The following is a 23,529-nucleotide window of genomic DNA, read 5'->3' as shown; positions in this document are numbered from 1 at the left end:
ATTTCTATAACAATATTCTATCTAAAGATAAATTAATCTTGAGCCTTCATCAAAATTGTGACTCCCAAACCCTCTTATTTTTCAACAAGTCACTATTAAGGAACTTGCATGGCCAGGTCCTTGTTCAGAAGGACCATATCACTGGCAGGTTCAGGGAAACTCTTACAATAGTTACCTTGCAAGGTTTCCTGTCTAGTACAATTTGGTATTTGCGTTTGAGATGGTCAATTTAAGTCTTGTATTTCCTAACTGCAATCATGTAGTGTGGCAAGGGTGGTGATGGTAGGGTGAGTTGAGTGAGAAAAAGCGAAAACCAAAAAAATGCATATGCATAGAGCCCTCACAGGCCATTCCTGCCTGTATCATCCACTCCTTTACTTCTGATCTCTGTTTAGAGAATTTCAGTGACATGCAGCCCAACAAAATGTTTGCAGTTAAGTCTTTTAACTTTTAGAGCAGCATGGTGCTAGACAATGCAGTTCCTTACAGAAGTGTAGGGAGATTCCCAACACAGTGATCTTTCTAAAATGTAAGAATAGCCGTGGTCATAAAGATTTACTTTTTCCTCTGTCCTCAAGAGAGTGGCAGGGAGTGCAGGTAGGGGGTGGGAGGAAGAAAACCCCAGGGACCACACCAATTCAGCCCGTAGGAGGCAATTTTCTACATCATCTCTCTCCATTAGCTCCTGCAAACCTCTGAAGCATCAAGAGTGCTTCAAAGAGACATTCTGTCTCATCTCCTGCCTGGATGAAACAGTATCCTCATTCTTCAGGCCTTTCATAGTAAACCATTGTACTACGTGATGGATCTATTTACTGTGGTGAGCAAGGTTAACATAATGGAGCTACCTGAGCCAAAGCTTTTGTTACACTCATGAACGAACTACAGAGACAATTATTATGCACTTGATATTTGTTCATTTTGTACATTAGAGCTTTATGGAAATTAGTTTTGAGTGTTTTTCTTTATTGTTTTTTTATACCGTATTGAAAAAGTAGTCTGCAAGAAATTTTCTTCGTTAAGATGAGAATTGCTTTACTGAAGGTTTCCTCATTGATGCTGTCAAATTTTTCTGCAGTCAATAGCTGCAATTTGAAGAAGTACTCATTTGCTGTTTATTTATTAATGCATGCAGTAGAATTGTAGAATTGGAATTAGACACTTTAGGCACCTTAAATATTGCTGATAGCAGGTACACATCATGTTCTCTTAATCAAGTGTTTTTTCCTTTGATTGGGAATTGACAGATATTTGCCAATAATGCACTTAGTCAGTATCAGCAAGAGACGAGTACTCTTTTAATTGTACGTTTTCATGGTATTTCTTATTCAGTAAAGCAGTCTTAAATTTTGAAGTGACCAGTGTCTTTATTCCTACTTATGTCTCTGATCATCAGAAATATTAGAAATATTTCAAGCTGTAAAAACAAGTTTTAAAGAAGAAGATGACTCATTGGCCTAGCTGCTGTTTGAGTTTTAGCATTGCTAAGTCTAGTTCTGATAGTCATATCAAACATTCTGATAGAGCCAAAGAAATGCTCTGATTAAGACCTTTTGAGTCAGTTGCTTTTGAGTGGTAAAATTTGTTGTTGCATGTGATGTTTGATCAAAAAGCAGAGGATTGTTTTAGTAGGGCTAACCAAAAAGTGATGTTTCATTAGAGAGCAACTTTCAAGGTTTCAGAATTTACTTTAATTCCATGTAGTAATGAAAACCAATCTTTTTGGAAGTGTTTGTCTGTACCCCTGAAAAAACAGACACCCACCCTAACTTCCCATTAAAGCGTTTTGAAACAAGTTTTGGGCTGGCAGGTAAAAGGGAAAGAAACATGGACATTTTCATGTGAATGTTCTGAAGGAAGAAAAGAGGTGATTCCTGGTATAGACTTCACAACTTTAAATCTGTGCTGTGATAATCATCCACCATTGATCAAAAAAGGCTATCTTGTCTGTCTCCTCCTGTCTTCCAAAAAAAGGCATTATTCACCTCACAAAAATCGTCTCTAAAAACAAAATATTTCCAAGTACCATTTTAATTAATTTAATGATGACTAGCTCTTTCTTTGGTTCAGTCTATTCAGTAGCAATCTAAAAAGTTTGTCAGTTTATTTTGACAGCCTTTTGGAATAATTTTGAGTCCATCATTTCTTGTTTAGATATTCAGAACGGCGATTTCTTTTTACATCCATAAGTAATTTTGAATGACTACCCGACTGATGTCTGCTTTCTCTGTTTCTTTTTTCCTTCAAAAGGCAAATTTATATTGACTCTTTTTTCTCTTTTTCACCTGTTCTCAGCTTTTTTCTCATCTATTTGGTTTTGAACACTTAAATACTAAAAAGCACAAAGGGATAGTTTGCTCTGTGTGTGCTGGTTCCCTTTCTAATTGAAGTTCCCTTCACAGCAAGAGTGCTCAGCCCAGGCAATTCTTTAGCATTGCAAAGGAAATAATTTTTAGATCCTAGATCTTAAAAGTTCACAGTAAAATGGCAGCATTTAAACAATTTTTTTCCCTTGTACTTCTGTCTTAGTTCCTGATGGTTGCAGCAGAGATCAAAACAGTTTATACAAACCTGAAAATGAATGAACCCTGAACCTTCCTCTCATTTCTGAAAGACAAACCCACCTTTAACAAAACAAGCATCAAAACAGACTGTTCTGTTAGCTTTTTTTTCTGAAGGCATTAATTTTATGATTTTTTATTTTAAGTCCATTTTCAGCCTTTGCTGGAATCCATTGCTAAGCTTGGAAATGCTATAAGAAGTTAAAATCTTATAAAGTTTCCAGCCTATTTTTGGAGTTTCTGAGAGCTCAAATAATCTGTGTACACTGTAGATGAACATTCACATTTTTTGGAGACTTTTCCAAATAAAATCTTAATGCCAAAGTTCTGGAGATTTGCCACTTGCTCGACAGAGACATTTACTGTGCAATGAGATTACGAATCTAATAAATAAATGTATGTTGACAGCTGAGAAATACTACTTGTGTTGTTTGTTAGGAAGGACTGTTAAAGTATCACCTGTGATGGGGATCAACCGCATGCACACACAAATGCTTCACAGTAAATCTGGCCCAGCATAGCCAAAGGAACAAAACATACAAGAAATGGAAAAGCAATATAATTGCTTTTAAACTCCTCAGAAAGAAACAGATACTATGTCTGCAGAAATTAATTAAGCAGTGCAAGGAGGCAGTATGAGCGCCAGGCAGGTAAGGTGATAAATTCTCCCTGTTGCAGTTTGGGCCCTGGCCAGCTGTGCTCTGCTGAGGACTGTATCTATGTGGCTCAGGGAAAAGATGGGCCAAGGACTTTTCCCAGCAGGCAGCATGCACAGAGGTGCCTTCTTTTACAGGTTTAAGGCTGTTCAGCTTTTTTTTTTTACTTTCTTTTTCTGTTCCACACTTTTTTTGTATTCTTGATGCCTAAATAGCATCAAGAATACAAATTTCATTTCTCAGTTTGTTTTTAAGTGAATATACCTGGCCTTTAATTGGGGCCCTGGAGACTAATATTCTGTACGTATTAAGCAAGTGACTCAGTAATAATATTTGATATTCTGGCATTGTGATCAATGAAAAAAACAAATTCATACGTATCTTGCCAGCATACCTCTACCCTGAGACAGAGTTCTTAAAATATCCCAGCTGAGGCACTTGGATTTTGTGGCTTCTCTACCAGTACTTCACTAAAATATGACTTCTCTAATGGCTGGAGTTTTGATACAAATTGCCAATCACTATAAAATCTCCATTGCCAGCTTGCATCATCACTATCATCAGGTAACGGCAACCTGGGTGTATAAGCAGCTGCTAAACTGGACTTGCACTAATCTCTGAGTGGTCCTTTCTAAAAATGGCACTGTAGGAGCTTTACACAGTGATATTTAATTTCTGAGGGGTTTGGAATTTAATCTGTGTAACACTGAGTACATATTCAGTATTTGCAGATGTGGCCCCAACAGTGATATACTGCTTTGTGAGTACACCAAGGAGAGCCATCACATGGAGTAGTGTCATTGTTATTCTGTAGCAATGTAGATTCCCTTTCTTGGTTGAAAATCTTAGGCAGGTCATGTTTAGCTTAATTCATTTATGGTATCTTAAAGAGCCTCACTGTTTAAAAATGCTGTTCTTTTATGAGCTGTTATAGTTTTAACAAAAGGTAGTATCTTCTTTCTCACAAGTCACATAAAGAACCAAAGCACATCAAAATATGAGTGAAATTTCTCATAAAACAGGTATTTTACAATTTGCTTTCCTTAAAGAAGAAAATGCTTAGCATTTGTTTCTTTAAATTAGGGCTTTCAGGAATAGTGAAAAATTTCACTCATTTAAACTGTGATTACAATGAGTTAATGAATGGATTAAAAGCATGCTTAAATAAATTGAAATTTCTGCCTTTGGATAAACATGCTAATAGGATTTTTCCCTTTGTTCAGAGAATGAAGGCATTGCTGGGCAGTAGTTGTTTTGAGACCACAAGTTAATCTTGGTCCCATAATTAACGAATCCAAGCATAATTTGGAGAGACATTACTCTTGCCTATTAGCTAGAGAACTGGGTTGTAAAAGCTGGACGTGGTTTCTGAGTGCACACCTTTTCCAGGATTCCCATGGAGGCTGCCATCCAGCTCAGGTTTGCCTGTGAGCCAGGCGGGCGTGAGCTTGACGTGCGCTGGCAGTGCCTAAGCATGTCCCTTAGCTCGGAGTGTGGGCAGGGACCTTGGCTTGGCCCTGCACCTGCTGCCTGGAAGGCAGCCCTGTGGGATGTGTTTGGGAGGTGGGACACGCTCCCAAGATGTTTCGCTTGGAGAGAGAAAAAAGGAGTGAGTAGGTATGGTTCTTTTTCTAACTGAAATGAGTGAAAGTGGGACTGGACCAAGGTGTCAGTCTTAAAAATAAACTTGAGCAGAGTGAGACCTTGGACAGTCTGTACCTTGAAAACAAGACAGTTTTTGCGTGTCCTCAGCTCTCCCTTTTCACCTCTCCCTTTTCTTTTTTCTTCTCATCTTTAATGATGAAAAAAAAAGAGCAACGCAGGTTTTTTCATTATTTCAAAAAACATATTAAAAAAAGAATATATTGAGAAGAGGTACTAACTTTGGGATTATTGAAAATAAACCTTACAAGAGGAAGATTGATTATATGGCAGATTTTTGTCTTAAAATACTTTCAGGTAGGAGCTGTCTTCTCCTTTTTCAGACATATTTTCTCACTGTAGACGCTGTGCTTAATCTGTAGGATGACTGCAAGTTTCCAGACTGTGATGCTGGCAATCCTGGTACGGATACTTGTCAGCCCCAACCTCATTTCGGTTTTGAGTCTTCATTTATATTATGTGCCATGATGTTACACATCAAGCCACTAGTAAAAGTGGTGAGAAACAAAATATCCATATATAGAAGTATCTACGTATAGAAGTTACAAATTATGTTATCTCTTAAAATAAGTGGAGTTGGCTTCTGGTTATACTTTCTAGTATTTAATGGAAATGAATAAAGTTTGGAATATTTTTGTGGAATATTCTTTGTTCTTTTAAATGAATCTAGTGGTATTTAGAACACAAGACAAGTAACACTGGGATAGTATCCACAGTTTTCTGGAGATAGAGTTTCTCTCTTTTTAAAATTATCGGTTTTATTGATAACATTTCTCCAAGCAGAATTTGCTGAAGCCAGACTGCATAGAAATGAGGCATTGTAAGGGCATTTTTATGCACAGTAAATGGGTCTTCATAAAATCAAATATGCAATACAACAATTTGATTTGAAAGTAATCTTTTTCTGGGTTTTTTGTGGAGTTTTCATTTCTGCTCTTGTATTTTCAGTTTGAGTTTCAGACATCATATAAAAATGAAAGTCCTAGAAGAAGTGGAGAGTGCTAAAGCAATAATAGTGCACCAAAGACTAAGAACCACAAACCTTTGCAAACCTTCTCAGATTTCAGTGCAAGAATTAGCAAAATAGACTTCTCCAAACTATCAAATCTCTGCTCTTCTCAGAATGCCAGTGTAGCCTTTGGCATCTAAAAAATCAGAAAGCTGTTGCTTTAGTTTTTCTTGAAGTATTTGATTAAGTTCTAATCAGACTGTATCTCTCCAAATGTGACTGTTAGCAAACTGAAATAGTGTGCCAAGAGGGAATCCAGCACAGCATTCCTTATTTTATCTTAGAGCTTAGATATCTAAGTGGCTGTGTGGTTGCTAAATGTAGGGGGAAAAAAGAAAAAGCAAAAGCAAAAAGAAAACAACAAAGAAACCCCACACTGCCTGGCTCTGTCTGTTAGATGCCAATAGAGGAGAGTTTAGGCTAAGATTGCACTGCTGTTTTGTTTGAATCCAGAAAGCAACTATAAAAATAAATAGTGAAAGAGTTGGCCAGCTCTTGTCACGAAGCAGCAAGTCATTATTTTATGGTTGTGTCAGGCTAAATGTCTGTGCTGACATCCTTTCCAACCCAAGAGGCTAATACCCCTGCATCTTTAAAACTGATACTTTCAGCATGTGTAGTTTGCTGCATGTTTCCTATCACTAGAGGCTACAGCTTTTTATCTGCTTTGCTGTTAGACACAATCAGTTCTTTACAATATACATTGACCTAGGTCAAATAGAATGGGAAATTTTCATGAGTGGTTTATTCCATATAAACCAAGTGGTGTCTTATGCTCTGAATAAAATTTTTGTGCTAAATTAACTGCAAATAAAGATTGTTTGACTTCTATCATATCACTACCAGTTACCAAAAAGATACAGCAGTGGGAAAGAAGCACAGAAGCAGAAATAAATTCTGGTTTGTAGGACGATTCAGTAAATGCTCAGGTGAACAGCTAACTTGAAACAGCTTGTTGCACTGCATGTTTCTAAGTTTAAGGACAAGTGTACACAGGTATTCTGGCAAAATAGAGGTGCAAAGGGAAGCAGTGAAAGGTCTTTGGATTACGTGTGTCTACACTAGGTCTGGTTGTTCCGTAAAGTCACATCTATGTGACTTTAGAAAAGATTTCTCTTTAGTGTAAGAACAGCTGACTCTCTGTGGGAAGCTCTCAAGGAAACCATCAAATGATTAAGTTAACCACTTCATATATAGTTTTTACAAAGTAGTAAACGTTTCTGATATGTTCAACAGAATATTCCACTTATAATAAAATAAGTAAGTAAAGGATGAAGTGTATTTTTTTCATAGATAAATAACAAGGTTGTGTCAAACACAATAATCTCTTGCAAAGCAAGCAAAATTTGCTCTATGTATTGGGACTGAGAAAGGTATTTTTATTCCTACTGTGATACATAGCAAACCAAAAAACACTGGATGAACTAAATTGAAATCTTTGCAAGAGATTTATCTATACTTTGACAAGCTGTTTACTTTTCCATGAGAGAATCTGGGTTAGAACTCCTTATAGAGCCCCAAAATGCCTACAAATCAATTGTACTGAATGTCACCTTAGAGATGGTGTTTACACCCTTGAGGACTTTGTGTCATTGTTATAATGATAAACTTCTACTTTGCAGTAGTAAACTTCCCTCTGTTTGATATATTATTCAAGGATTAGCCAGCAGAGTTGAAATTGGTGCATGTTTTTTCCCTAAAGCTCAGTGTTTTTGGAGCTGTACTGTTGGAAATAAAGCTGATTAGTTCCAAGATTAGTTCCAAGTCAGGCTGGTGCTGTTTGTGAGGTTAACTCTATTTCCAGAATTTCCTGTTGACTTCAGTGCTATCTCAGGAAGGTCCTGCAGCAATGTAGTGGCACCACTTCATAGGTGAAAGTTTTCCCTGTTGCACAGAGAAACTCAGATCTGAGTTAAGATGACTTTTCATTTTGTTTGTGCTTTCTGGTCACTGGTCCCTCCTGGAAGTCAGAATTGTCACTAGGACAATTCAGAAAGACCTGCCCAAACAGCTACAACTCTGTATTCTCATACGTCCTGCGCATTTCTGTCCACTCCCATACACTCATTTTTATCTTCTGTATGCCTGTATGCCTCAAGATGTGTTCATCTTATTGAACCTCTGGTTGCTGTTGCAGTCCTGGTGCTAAGTCACAGAGGCACAATCAACACGTTGGCCAACATGCAGTGCTAAGATGCAATGAGCCTTGTACCAATCCAGTTTGACAGCTAACAGACTCCCAGTGAGCTGATTTAAGGTAAACTCATGCTCAATTTCTATGCCAGGAGATATTTTTTTTTCTGATTCCCCACAAGGCTGTGGGATGTAAAAGCCCATTTACCTGGAGCTGAGAGGATAAAGTCTCACTAAGTTAGTCATTGACACAATTCCAAATTACAGCTGGACATGCATATCTGCAAAATTAGTTCTTCTCATTGTATGACTATAGGCAAATTAGGCTGCATTTCAGCCAGACTTTAACAGGTCTTAGAAGCTAATGGCCTTTTCACCAGGTCATATACAAGAATCCAGTTTGAGCCTGCTGGCTTCCTTATTAGTATTTTAGTTAGGAAGAGAAATAAACTATAGTGGGAATTCTAATAAGAAACTTATAACAGTTTCAAGCCCCTTATTTTTCCACTAGAAAGTTCCAAAAATTTAAACAAAAATAGATTAAAAAAAAAAAAAAAAGCTTTGCTGCATTACACAGTGCTTGTCATCCTTCCACAGCTTTGCAGCCACAGAGTCCCTTCTGCTCTCAGGTTTGTCACCAGAGGGACACTGCTCACATTGTAAGACTTTAGCCTGCTTTTGTCAGGGGCAATGCTGAAAAGTCAAAAGCTGTGGGCTGATTAATCAGCACAGAGGTACTAGGTCAGTCCTATCACCTTTCATTCTTGGTCTCAATTTCAAAATAATCAGAGTCCATCCTGATCTGAATGATTCCTGTCCTAGATAAATAGCAAAGTTGAATCTGTGTGTGAGAGACTTTACTGTTACCCATCCCCTTAGATGTATTTATTTATTGACTGATTCATTTATGTAAACTAAATTCTGGCAAACCACATAATTCTAGTCTCATCCTATTAATTTGAGTTTCGTGTGCAGCATTACCTGCACTTCTACAAGGTGCATAGAGGAGTCTGTAGACAAGAATTGTCTGGGTGCAGTCAAAGGAGGCTTTGTACAGTGAATCTCAGAATTGCCTTTGCTCAATTGTCATGGGCAATGGTCATGTTGAAGGTTTTTCTCCCTATGGATTAGAATGTCACCCATCACTTATTTATGCATGTTAGGAGCTGCAAGTTTTCCCTACAACTATCTCTTGTCTGATATTTTGATGTGAGCTCATGTTTCAGCCTTTCATCTGTCATGTCAGGAAATATATTTTTTCATCCTTTTTCAGCTGTTATTTTGCATAAATGTATAGCCCTTAAATGTCTTGAATTCTTTTTCTTTGGAAAAATTTCTGGAAGGTTTGCAACAGATTTTTAAGGCATTGCAACCAGGGCACAGAGGCAGATGGTGTAATCTTACAAATATATAGAAAATATTATAATTTCTTTTCTCTTCAGTGATCTCTTTTTTATTTGAAGGAGCTTAGCTCCTCTGAATTAAAAATTTAATTTTCAACAGAACTGGAAATAATATTTTGACTTTCTGCACTTTCAGATGCTTAACCTGATAAGAGATCTTCCTCATGATTTTATTTTGTGCATAGTGAAGCACAGTAATATCCAACAGGTTTAAAATGTTTCCATGGTTATATAATACAAAATAAGACTTCAAATGTGAATTTTATATTCCAATAAATTTGGTGACTGTTGATTTTAAAGCATATTAGATCATCCATGAATAGGAGGCCTTTAGAGCATCAGGCTGTTTAGGAACAAGTGGTGGACAGCTTTGGAGAACTTCTCTTCTTGGCATTTTTTTATGATAATTCAACTATTGAAGATAATTTACAACTCTGCTGGTTCTATACCAGAGACCTTATGTGATGGAATTTATATCACTTTTCCTTTTAGACATTTAAACCACATGTCATTCTAGAAAAACGAGGACAGAGGTCCAACAAAGGAGTGATTTATTTTCAGTTAAAATACTAGCTACATTAAAACCACATGTTATTAAGTACTGTATAACCAAGCCATGCTTAGAAGAATGCTTACGACACCAAAACTTGCTTAAAATTACTCTTTTTTTTTTCCCCCAAAAAAAATCTTTGGCAGTGCACACATTAACAGATTTTACCTGAGCTGTATAGTACATTGACTATACTTCTCCCTTGGAGAAAAAAAAAACCAAAAAACTATTAAAGTGCCATAGTACAAATTAATTCAGTTCCTTATTATTTTTTTCTTTCTTACATTTCTGGATTCTTGAACTTCTCTGTCCCTTCCAGCTATCATTTCATCTCTGTAAGTATCCCTCCTGAAACAGCAGAATACAATTAATGATGCTAAGACTGAAACACAGTTTTTCAAAGAAGTGAAACTATTTGTATTTGGGGCATATGAGCAGCATGAACTCTCATAGTGCTCCTTGGAGAAGAGTAAAGTAACACACAGAACTAGTGCACATGAATCCAAGATCAGGAGGGAAATAGGAAGGATAGAATTAAGGGGCCCCAATTTTGTTTTCAGAATGCAGATACTGAGGACAAGTTTCTGTCCTCATTATGCTGCACTTCCACACCAGATTGCCTAGGACTTGAAGGGATTTTTTAATGCTAATGTTGCCAAGTGAGTTATCCAAAGCTCAGTGGGAGTGACAAGTGAAGGATTTACCCTGTAAAAAGAATTCTGCCATTCCAGTGAGTTTCCAGGCTGGTTCTGTGAATGTGTGTCTGGATCATACTGGCACAGAGAGGGTGCTTGGGGGACTGGGAATTCAGCTGGCTCACCTGTGTGCTCTTAGGAATGCAATCCTCTGTCAAGTGCTGTTGATTCACTGGTCATATTCTGTTTAATTTGCACCTTGCATGGACTAGAAAGTCTGTTCCCATGCTTTGGAAGAACTGCACAAGCATTAATGAATCACCACAACACTACTGTCTCACAGGTAATTGCTGAAAAGTTTTAGCCTTAAAATGAGATTAACCACTTTCTGTCAAACAGTCTTTAGACCAAACAGGGATCAGAAGCAGCAAATTTCTCTGGTTGCATGTTTGAAATCATTCTAATTCAGATGTTACAGTCACATCTTGAAGTCATTAATACTACCTTAAGCTTGCCTGATATTCTCATTTTTCCTGAAATTACTTAGCTCACGCAGATTCTGCAGTTCTGATTCTGCATCAGCAACATGCTAAAATTTGTAGGGTGAAAGGTACAACAGCTTATGTTATGTGTCTTTTTTAAGCTCTTGGCTGCATAACTGACATAAAGTATATGTAGTAGACAATATAGTTTGTTAGACAATAGAAACTCCACTGAATTAAAGCTGGCTGGTTTGCTGTTTGGTCTCTTGGATGGAGACCAATACCAAGTAACAAAGGAGGTGGTGCAAGAGACCTCATGGTGGACAAAAAGGACCATGTGGTAGACTTGATGTCCCATGCCTAAATCATAAACTGTCACATTAAATTTTAGCATAATATGAATCATTCATGTCCAAAATTATTATTTAATCACCTTCCCAATAAGTTCCTGCACTGTACAGTGTATATATATTTTTTTATTTTACCAGCCTGGTGGTGGCATCAGTAGTCACAGCTGAAGTTGCTGCCTAGCTGCAGTAAGTAGTAAGTACAAGGCAGCTGTGCTCCTGCTGCCTCCTTTGCCTTTCCCGAAGCACTAGAAAGTGGTTGTTGCCACCATCCTTGAAAGAATATTGTGGTGTGTGCAGTGTGGCAGCTATTGCTGTGTTCAATTGAGAGGAAAAATTCAGTTTGGGCTTCTACTCCTTGGTGGCATTTGGAACAGAAAGTTTGTCTGTCCAGGCATCTCTCAATTTCATTTCCCTGTTATGGATTATTGTCCAGAAAATACTGTCATGCATTGTTTTTTTTTCCCCTAAAAATAATGCAAGTTGATTGTACATTTTCACTTATTAAAATTCTTATTCTCTTTGCACAAGTCTCAGGGTTGTCTTTTTCATAATATGGATGATCACCTGTCTTTTTTTCATATAGCATCATCCAACTGACTTACCTTTTCTCTTTCTCTAGATGTTTCCAGATGTGTGGCTGAGAGGAAGTACACCCAAGAACAAGCACGCAAAGAATTTCAGCAAGTGTTCATCCCAGAATGCAATGATGATGGCACATATAGTCAGGTTGAAATTTTTTTATTCAGTGTCTTGCATGACTGGAAGGTCAGAGTGTGTGGGTTTGAAAAGGCCGAGGAAGAGGCAAATGTAATGAAGGGAAATGTAATTTCAAAATTAAATGTAATTTGTACCAACACGTCAAAAAAAAAAAAAAAAGGAAGGAAAATCTGTGTTATATGTTGAGTCCTTGTTCTCTTTTTCACAGTTGGCCAGCACAAGAGCCAAACATTACCACTGTTCATGTAATACACTCCCTGTTCTTCTAGGATGAGGCAGCTGAATCATTCTTGTAGCCCCCTGAATACTCATCAGATGGTAAAATGCTTGGAATTTGTGATCTGTTCCTGATTTGAACCAGAAATCGTGCAACTGGAATCCATATCTTAAGTGCTAAATCATGAATCATACAGAATCCTTCTATATTCTCTGCTGAATTTCTTCACAAGCATGTGGTCTGAAACTAATTTACTTAGATCACGGAATTCAGAAGGAACACAGTTAGAAGCTTATCCTGAGGTACATTTTCCAATCATGATCCCCTTCTGTCCCCTCTGTACTGCATTTTGATCCTGGAGTTGTGCAGAAGACAACTTTTCTTTTTTTAAGCATGATGAGGCAAGTGATATTGGCCCTTAGAAAATATAATGCAATTGGTTTTTAAGAGGAATTCCAAGAGTTTCCTTTCTGACAGCTTGGGATATGAATAATGCTGGCAGAAGCACTCTGTCCTGCTCCTTCAGTGGGTGGAACAATATGTTCTCTATGTGGGAAAAAACTCAGGATTGCTTGTTTCAGGAACAGTTTATGTGTCCCTTGAGGAACATCCTTGTGAGGTTTTTATAACACCTGCACCTCAGTCATCTAAGACAGGGTGTAAACAACCACATAGTTCAATAGTTTTCTCTTCCATTTGATTCTGAAGGACCTACCACACTTAGCTTGAAATATGCTTTATGCTAAAAAATCGTATGTAGGACTGAGATGGGCCCATTGTGGTTTATTGTTCTAGGTTTTGTCGATACAGTTTGCTGGATAAGTTTCTGTTTTCACATGCCACGAGTGCTGTGGGATAACAGGCATGTGTCTGACAGGCTGCACATGGTTCTTGTTGTTTCTGACAGGTTCAGTGCCACAGTTACACTGGATACTGCTGGTGTGTCACTCCCAATGGCCGTCCCATCAGTGGTACTGCTGTGGCCCACAAAACTCCCCGCTGCCCAGGTAAATCTTGTTTGTCTGGCTAGGTTAGGACGGTATGCCTTGAACAGCAGTTTATCTGTGGCATCTGATTAGACTTAAGCAAAAGAAGTTTTCACTAGAAGAGTGGTTCAGCCCGGAAACAGGTGGTGGTGGAAGCAGTGGATGCCCCATCCTTGGGGTTTGGTAAAATTCAGCTGGATGAGACTCTGAGAAAGTTGGTCTAGCTTTTCATGTAGCCATGCATGAACTCTGAGATCACTGCCACCTTAAGCCTTCCTGTGATTCTGGGATCCATCTACTTTATTTGTAAATTAATCTAGCTATTGAAAGCTTTCTGCAGTGGTCATTTATACCATATTTATGTGTCCACATATGAAACCAGGTGACCGAATTGCTGATATATCACTGTATGTTATAAACCTCCTTGCACAAAAACTCATTGCAAAAACATTTCAGAGGGATTTGCATTTTTTGATAATTCAATATTTAGAGTACAGAAAAAAACGTAGCAGGACTGCCCATTTGAAACACAGCCCAATGAAAGAACTCCCACAGCACATTCCACAAATGACCAAATCCAGAGGAGAAATAATAAAATAAAAGCGTTAAGAGCAAAATGAAAAAATTGCCTGCAGAAATTAACTGGTAAATCAAACTTGCTGCCTTGCAGGCTGCCTTTTGTCTTTCATCAGGACAATTAACAGGTTCTGTTTTTCAGGGGTTTGCTTCTGACCCTATTTCATTAACACTTATGATAAATACAAATCCTGAGTGTATGAATGGTTGTCAGAATCACTGTTCATGCCCCTTGAGGTTGAGAAAATTTTACAGAAATAGCTCTACAAATATTTGCACACTATATATTGTATAACCATTTGTGCTGCAGCACAAATGCAGCATTTCCATTCTCTGTCAGAAAGTGGAAGAAATAGCTTTAAAAAGCCAATCCTGCAATGTGAACAAAGCTGAAAAAGAAAGTGAATCAGGGAATTTACCTCTCCTGGTCTACTTCAATCATTCAAGTACAACCTTGATGTTTTTAATAAATAGATGGAGGAAGGAAGAGACCATTGCAGAAGTTTCAGCAAAGTTTATAGAAAGTTATTTTTATTTTTAAGGTCTTTTTAGTTAAAATGACTTGCAGAATTTTCCCACATCTTGCCTGTAGGTGAACTTTATTCAGAAATAATACTCTTCAGAATATTCCTTTTAATCCAGTCTGAAAAGTCACTGTGAAACAAGACTCAATTGTAAAAAATAATTTAAAATATTCAGAAACCTTAAGTAGTAGAAAATGTGCATTAATTTTCATTTTAGTGTTATTGTCAATTATAACTCATCTGCATCTTCAGAAGACACATGGATGTGTCTTCTTTAATTGTGGATGTGCCATCCTCGGAAATTTTTGGGGCTGGGTTGGATGGGGGTCTGAGCAGCCTGGTCTAGTGGAAAGTGTCCCTGCCTGTGGCAAGGGGTTTGGAATGAGATAAACTTTAAATTCTCTTGCAAACCATTCTGTGATTCTATGATGCTATGGCTAGGACAGCACTTTAGTGCTTCGGTGTAATTTTGAGTAGAGATGTTTTTACATGTCCATAGCCAGGGCTTCTCTGAGAGTGCACCTTTGTTTCTATCTCTGCAAAGTCCATTTTTATATCCTCCATTAATACCCTCCTTGCCTGTCCTTTCACTGAAATCAGTGAAAAAAGGGTTATGCTCATGCTGAAAGTTCAATAAATAACTGTTTGTCAGGTGTCTTATAACACATGGCACTATTTTGGCTCAAAATGTTGAATTATTTGCTATATTTTCACTTTTTGTATTTGTACTGATATTACTGAGGAGCAACTGCAGTGTAGTTCCCAGAAAGTTAATCAATTAATATGAGAATTATTCTATATCACTACAGGAACCTAACCCTAGCTCCTCTCAAAGGTATATTCATGTGCCTAGCAGATAAACTGCCAGACTGCTTCAGCTCATTTTTGGAGGGAGGGGAAGGGAAATTGTTTTTACAGAAATGCTAAGGTGAAGGTCATAGCACTCAAATTGAATTTAGTAGCTCAGAGATAAATAAACCGCTCCAGGGCACAGGTGAGTATTCAGAGTCTGATTTTGATCCATGGAAAGATTGTGGGTAACTTTTCAGTTTTTATGAGACCCTGTGGGATTATCTCTGCACATTTCGACCCTGCTTGTATCAGTGCTCTCATGTTTTACTGTTCATCACTTCTCCTTTGTCCCTCAGGAAAGAAGTCCAGCCACAGCAGAGTTTGGAAGGAAGACTTGAAATGCTAGGGGATTTTACAGTGGTATTGGCTAAGGACCCAGTTTTGAGAGATCTGGAGAAACCTTCTCATTCAACAGAGAAGGCAGCTACAGATTTTCTCAAAAAGTTATGGGGTATAATAAAGCAAAACTTAGTTCATTTATTGCAAAATGAAAGTCTGATGCACAACTGCATATTTCTCCCATTTCCAAGTATATATTCAAAATTGCCATCTGTTTGGGATAACAGAGTTGGGTTTTTTTTTTCCTTGCAAGAGTGTTGATGTTTTCCAGATCACTTTTGATTCCCTTTTGTACTTTTTTATTTAGTACGACTATGCACAGGAATTATAACCCAAACTTCAGTGGGTCAACTGAAATTGTGTAGATATATTCTTATTTCAACTAGTATTACAGAGATGCCATTTTTGCCAATACTGCTGTCCCTTGTTAGTCCAATACACTGTGTCTTGCTAGCCTTGATGCAGGAATTGCCTTGCTATTTCTGATATGCAGGCAGATCTCCTGTAGTGGTGGCATCCTGACACCAGCATGTTTCTTTATTCTCACTGCTTCTTTGTATTCTGCAGGCTGGATGCTGTAGGTGTTTCAAAGTCATTTATACAAATTCCTAAGTCTACCTGTACCATACCTTTTTCTTGCAAGACCACTTTTGCTATCTTTTTCCTTTAGAGGAAAATTTGTACAGAAAATTAAGATGCTTTTTTAATGATTTTTTTACAGGTAATGTGCTACCATAGAACGTATGAAAATTTTTTGCTTTTAAGAAAATATTCAGTTAATTTTCAGTTCTAGGTTAGTTCTTCAGCAACTTCAGATAAGGTTCAAGTACATTTCTAATCAACTGTGCTGTTCTGAAATTATAGGATAATTTCTTGCCTTTCATTTTCCCCCAGTGGAACTTGTTGAATGCCCAGAAATAAGAAAGAAGAAAGTCTGGAAGAACTTGAATTTCAATAGAGGAAATAGAGAGCAAAATTTAGGATGTGCAGTTAGGAGTTTGGTTTAGCAATTCAAAGCCCAATCCATGCTTCCCATTTACTGTGTGATACTGGATATGCAAAACAACCTCTACATTTCCCTAACTGTCATGGTTGGTTAGCTGAATAACATGGTGGTTTTTAAAGTTATCTCAGGTCCAAAAAGTGTCCCATATTTTTTTTTTATGTATCAACAACAGTTGCCTGTGCCATTTTTTGCTCATTGACTTGTTCTTGTTGCTCTTATTTAAGCTGCCTTTTGTGCAAGAGACATAAGATATGGAAGGATGAAGGTCATAAGCAGCATTAAAAAAATGCGGGACTTTCCAACAGTTTTATGTAAACCTTTGCTTTAATTACTATATCTTTATCTGAAAGAGGCTCTTCTTCCATCCTTTTCAGTTTTTCCCACATCAACATTTGGTACTGCTAAGACACACATGATAAATCTCAAAATAACTGTTCCACTCCATGAAAATAGTCTTCACTATTGCAGGAGCAATAGTGAGAGGGACAGTAAATCAAACACATTCCCATGGTGGCATTAAAAAGAAAGCTCCTTAAAAATGATTAATGTCTCCCAGTACTTTCACTAAAGAGCACCAGACATAAAAAAAGGACATTTTTACAACTCTCCATCTCTGTTATCAGCTCTGCAGGGAACTACAGAAATTCCTTAGGCAGGGAGTCCTGAGAAATGGGGCAGAAGTTGAGAAGCAGGTGTTATATCATTGGAAGATACAGTCTTTGCCTATTGTAGGGGGTTTAGGCCCCATTAAATATGCTGGGCTCCTGACAGTGAGATTGCAAAGGTATGGAGATACATTTTATTCTTCGGTGAAGTAGTTTTTCTCCCTTTTGATTAAGATGGCATGATCATCTTTTATGGCCAAAATACAAGTAACTAGCTTTAGAAATTCAGAACTCCTCCAGTATACTATTGTATTGATAAGATAATGTGATGGAAAAGCTATATTCGGAAAGGCAACGAAATTTTAAAGTTTCCATTAAATTTTTTTCATTACCTGGAGAAAAATATCCGTCCTTGAACCATCTAGTTATTTAGTCTTCATACATAGTTCTTTGCCTATACATACACAGTCAGACACAACCATAGGCGAGATAGGAATAGTAGGGGGAGTTTACCTTTCCTGATATCTGCATTCAGTGATTATGTATCAAATATTCTCTCATAGGAGATCAGAAATCATTATCTAAACTGGCTAACAATAGGCTTTCACCTTTTTTTTTAATAGCCCAGTCCCATATGATCAGAATGATAGGAAATGGATGTGCTAAAATCAAAAACCACAAAACTCACATCACATTCCCTGGAAGGTTTATTGTGCCTCAGATGCTGTTAGAGTGAAATTGGATAGAATTGTAGGGTTTGCAATAAACTAAGGCATGAATATGTCTGCCTTTAAAAAAAAAAAAAGATCAGAATAGTAAATAGATAGATGGCTAAGCAAGCGTGCAATCTTGAATGGTGCTAAATTCTTCCTCTTGATGTAATGCTGCTGAATCTAATATCCCTCCTTGTCCTCCATCATTCCATAAGGATATGTATTAATGTGGTGATTTGGTTGCTTACAGTGTACTGAAAACTTGAAATCCAGTTGCATTGCCTAACTTTTAGATAAGTTATAAGTTGGTTTTGTTTCCTGCCTAGCTGAAAATGTGGGGATTCATCTTAATATTGAAGACACAATTTCCTAAAAACTTGCAAATGCAACTTCCTATCATCACTTCAGCTGGAAGTGTTTCTACCTTAAATATATTCACGAAATGGTAGAAAAAAGATACAAACTCAATAACTCCTTACCTCGAATTTGGAGACAACAAGAAAAGTTTATGCTGCATAAATTGAAAATTTCGGGTGGAACTATATGAAGGGCACAGGCTTTCTTTTATAGGAAATTCTGTGAATATTATTATTGACTTCTTAAGACTATTAAAAAAAGTAATGTTAGCCCAGTAAAACTAATTTTCATAGAATCCATCCAATTTCTTACTGAAATTAGATTCGGTATCATTATGTTAGCTTTTAGTACTAGTTAATGCCATTCTCCTCCTCCATCCATTTTCCTAATTTTTTCATGAAAATTTAGGGTAAAAAAATTAAATTCAATTCTCTCAGACTTTAGTCATTCTCACTGTTTCTCATATAGATGAAGTAATATGAATGCATCTGGAAAGATTTTTCTACTTTTAGTTTAAGATGTGTGATATTATATAAATTTCACCAATGTGTTAAATTACTTATGTATAAACTGAGTTCAATTTGTACTAATAGTTCTAATGTACATAGAGAGACAGCACTGGTGCCAAACTGGAGCAGAGTGAGTATCAGTAGCAGTTCATCACAAACATTGCCCCTGCTGAGACATCATTTCTACTCACAAATGAAAAGCCTGTTTAAAATGCTTGTGTGACTGAGAGTCGGGCCTAAAGTATCTGGGTTTGCAAGGAAATTATAATTATAAGCCTGTGAACCAAAATGAAATTCAGAAACTACAGAGTTAATAGTAGCTGGATGAAATTTGAGGAAAGATTGGATCACTAGTATTTGGTGCAATTAGAAAAACCTGTAATTTTGTGTGTAGTACTTCCGAACACTGGAACATTTTATTTGAGTTCGAACTGAACCTTTTATCAAATGCAAGCCAAGCACCAAAAACTCAGATCTTCTGGCTTCAGCATAAATACAAAATCTGCCTCCTTTTCAGAGTGAATAGCATGGATTAGTATTGGAGCCCATTTAGAACAAGCTGTCCCAAACACCCTTGGATATAATTCCTACAGTGATAGTGGCTTTCTTTTTCTTACCTCAATTAATACTGATTCATCACTAAGTTTATTCAATTTCTGGTGACTCAAACATTATATAGTGAAAATACATTAAAATACACTATTGCTATAAAAGGAAACAAGTCTAAACAAGAACATTTTAATAGGAATATATAAAGCTGTAATTTGGATATATAAAGCTGTATTAAGAGCTGAATCCATCAGAAGGTTCCTATCTTGGCTGCAATGCCGTGTATTCTTTTATGGAGGCTTTAAAATCAGCAGGGCTGATTTGTAATGTTAGGCATCTCCCCTCTGGCAAACTCCTTGTCTAAACTTCCTGCTGAAGTAACCATCAGTTCAGCATGGTAAGCAAGGCCTGTGATTTAGTGGGTTCTCTTATTTAAATTGTCCTTTTAGAACACAAGTACTGTGCTGCAAGGTTTGGGTTTCCTTTATTTTTTTTTAAACACAGTGATCATAGGTATTCCAATAACTTAATAAGTTAAGAAAATTAAGGCAGCTAAATTATTTCACACACATACAAGCATCTGTCAAATGTGTCAGATGAGTGTGTTTTTGGTATTTTTTCTTTTAATTAGAGCAGGTGTGTGTAAGAAGAGACTGTATTGTAAGAATGGAGAAACTTTGTGTTTTTAAGATTTGATCACTCCATGTGGCTCTTCAGAGAGAAAAATATCACTTTTAAAGGTGATTTTCAATGCAGCAGAGATAGATAAATTGTTAAAAAGTGTCTAGTAATTAAAATAATAAAATTGGAAATGGCACATAAGCAAGAAATAAGGAAGGATTTCTATTTTAAACCCTAAGGACAAATGCCCCCTTGAAAACTACTAAGAAAATTAGTGGATTCTCCATTACTTGATGGCTTGAAAGCAAGGCTGGATTCTCTGTTGGGTTGGAGTCCAGGCTGGTAGAATAAGCTGTGAAAACCCATCTCTTGTAATCTTCTTGACTCCCTTCTCACCCCTACTGTCTCTTCTCCCAGGTGCTGCAGCTCTGGGCATGAGCTCCGGCTCAGAATAAGGCTCTGTGTTCCCCCCAGGACACAAACGCTTTGCCCACTGCATAGGGTTTCCACAAGGTTTTGTGTGAGGCCTTTAAAGCAGAAAAGGACAGTTTTTAATCTGAGCCAGGCCTGGTCTAGAGGCTGAAAAAGCCCCTCAGAGCATCTGAGGTGTGAGGGCAAAACTGAGCAGAGGGAGAGAGCTGCCCTGTGTGAGGGACAGCAAGGGAGTGGTTCTGGGGTGATGCTCCTTCCTGCAGAACCTGTCCTTGCTGGGGCAGTGGGGAAGGGAAAGGGTCATCCTGCAGCACATGAGCATGTTCTTGGACTTGTGTCTATGTAGTGTTTAATGCTGCCTCTTTCTCAGGTCTTGTGGTGGCCAAGAAGTGGAGTCTGGCAGTGTATGGATTGTGCACAAATGCAGAGGTTAGGCAAAGATAAAACCTTTGGTTTGCAAAGGAAGAATTTGCTGTTATTTATTGCTGTAATATACAAAAATGAATCATTACAGCAGAACTGTGTTTCTTAGATGGCCTATTAGAAGGGAAAATAATATTTTTCTGGTTAATTCCTTTTTCCAATTGTAGGTTCAGTGAGTGAGAAGCTGCCACAACGAGAAGGAGCAGGCAAAACAGGTAAATATCTTAATTGGCCTTTAAATAGAAACTAAAATAGCTGTGGGAGACACTACTGTGGTTTTCCATATATTTAAATTATCAATATAAATTTATGATATATTATAGCTGCATATGTAATATATATGCATGCACGTTATCAATTTTATATTTGCATTGCAGATATTTAGTAAACTTTTAAGTATAAATATATATATATTTATGCATAGACACTATGTTTTTCTAGTCTCAGTCCTATAGATTTTGCAATTCAGTGCTGTTTGGACAACAACTTTTCTTCCCAGTTCTATACTCTGAAATATTTTCCCATACTTTCTGCTTTTTCTGGAGGACAGATTATTCTGTCTGTTTGATAAAGATGACACTCTGCAGTCCCAGAAGCTTGGGAACTGGATTTCTCACTTTATTTCCATAGCAATCAGTGCTTGAGTCATCTTGGACCCAGCACTTGGCTTTATATTGCAATTAATTCATCTGATGGCTTATATTTATGGCCAGAAGATTGTTGTTGTTTGATATAGGTCATGATGTATATCTTTTTGGCAGAACAAAAAATCTGATATGAATATGACATAGCTTGTAGACTAAAATGAATGAGATGTCTGCTCTAAACAAAATTAAAGTTTACACTCTCCAAACACTTGAAAGAATTCTAGATTCAGCTGAAAACAGCATACTGAATATTCCCATCATTTACACTGCATAAATTAATTTTAAAGAAGTTCCTTTTGTTCTAATGTTAATACCTCTCTATTTGTTGCATGGTAAATATAACTCATGGTAAATATATTTTTTTTACAGGTGCTCTCGCAGCATTGCAATAAATCTAACATTTAAAGAAACTATAGTGCTGTTAGGCTAAAAGAATCAACACTTTTTTAAGGCTAATAGTTACAAAGTACTGAAAAATTGGTCCTTCATGTATTTCCAGACAAATTGTGAGTAGCACTAACCTTAGGTTGCCCATTTTCTTCAGGTCTGGACTTTCATTTTCAGCTTTGAACGGAATGAACTATCCCATATATAAAACTTGACTGGTATCCTTTATTTTTGTTTGTGGCTGTGATGGCTGAACTACTGAACCCTGAATGAACAGTCATAGAACAAGGAAATGAACACACTTTATCAAATCTCCCTTCTTACCATGTATATTTGTGTCTTAAGTGACATGATTGCATTTTACTCATGCCTGGCTTTTGTTCTCCAGCACAAGCCTGCAGTATTAAAGGCTTCTGACCTGGTTCCCAGGTGGTCCCTGCTTCTTCTCAAACGCTGCTGTCTTCCTCTCCTCAGCCTTCTTCCAGATGGATACTGCCTTATGATTTAAATAAAGTAGTATTGTCAGAGACATCCCAAATTCTTTAGGGACTCCCGCAGCGTAGGAACCAGGATTATACACCTATCTGAGTTAAGGAGCTGTGCTTCAGCTTCACAGCCAGTGTGGTAAAACATATTTTGTAGCTCAGCTTGCAAGGGCAGAGTAGTATTCTTTTGCATCAACCATAACCCTCTCTGCTCCTCTTTCCTCCACGTGTTCCGGCCCATATTGTAGCCCAGCAAGGTTAAGCTGGTTCACAGGGCTCTCAGTGCTCCAGAGCACATGCTTCAGACCTTCAAGGTGTGGTCTCGAGGACTCTCCCCAAGAGAGAGCATAGATTTGAGACAGTCTCCCCTTCCAAGATGTCTCATAGATGTGGAACTGGTGAGCCATATCTGTTGTACTTGTGCACCTTGCTTTCTCTGGGTGTTCCAGTACTGAAAGAAAACTTTCAGCTGCAGATATTGGATATCAGGGGCTCTGTTAGCATGTTTGTAAATTTAAACATTAAACTGAACAGAAATGAAGCTTAAAATTTATTCCCTTAAGTATGTTCTCTGGCTCCACAGTTCTTTCCTCTATCCAAGGAAAATATTTATACTCTGAAAAGCACAGGTGTCAGAGTTGGGATCACATCCCTTTTTTCTGATTCTTAAATGACTGCAGGACTGTGTTCTTGGTAACCGAACTCTGACAGCAAACAGAATTTAAACAGGTTTATGTTTAAATATACAGACTAGTATGAATGTGCCAGCCAGGAAGAATTGTGCAATTAGTCTGTGAGATATCTAATTCATATCAGTCATTAAACATATGTTGTATTACAACAACAGCAACACCAAAACTGTTTTAAATGCTGCTTTAACAAAGTTCAGGAGCCTAATTTTGATTGGGCTGATTATCACTGAGTTGCAGCATTATGCTGAATTTCAGGTAATTGCATAAGATTAAATGTGTTACAAACTGAAATTGTGTACCAAAAGATGATTAGAAAAGTGTTATTTAAATGCAGACCCAGTTTCTGGCTTGGCTCTGGGTAATATCTGCCTACCATAAGTTGCCTTCTGAAATACTGGGTTTCCTGAATCACATACTAATTAATGATCTAAATATGTGTCTTGATTTTCAG

General features: G+C 37.4%; 1 protein-coding gene across 4 annotated transcripts in view; it reads left to right on the top strand.

The window, feature by feature from the left end:
* Positions 1-23,529, top strand: part of SMOC2 (SPARC related modular calcium binding 2) — a 138,024-nt gene that overhangs the window by 45,922 nt on the left and 68,573 nt on the right. For all 4 annotated transcript variants that reach the window (XM_077175624.1, XM_077175626.1, XM_054629996.2 and 1 more), the window contains exons 3-5: positions 12,061-12,167; positions 13,283-13,382; positions 21,035-21,082. In XM_077175624.1, the coding sequence (XP_077031739.1) occupies positions 12,061-12,167; positions 13,283-13,382; positions 21,035-21,082 (255 nt within the window). The remainder of the gene's footprint in view (positions 1-12,060; positions 12,168-13,282; positions 13,383-21,034; positions 21,083-23,529) is intronic.

This window comes from Agelaius phoeniceus, chromosome 3 (genome assembly GCF_051311805.1).
Source record: "Agelaius phoeniceus isolate bAgePho1 chromosome 3, bAgePho1.hap1, whole genome shotgun sequence".
Lineage (NCBI taxonomy): Eukaryota > Metazoa > Chordata > Aves > Passeriformes > Icteridae > Agelaius > Agelaius phoeniceus.
The sequence above is the reverse complement of the archived record's forward strand: the minus strand, read 5'-3'. Positions and strand labels throughout refer to the sequence as shown.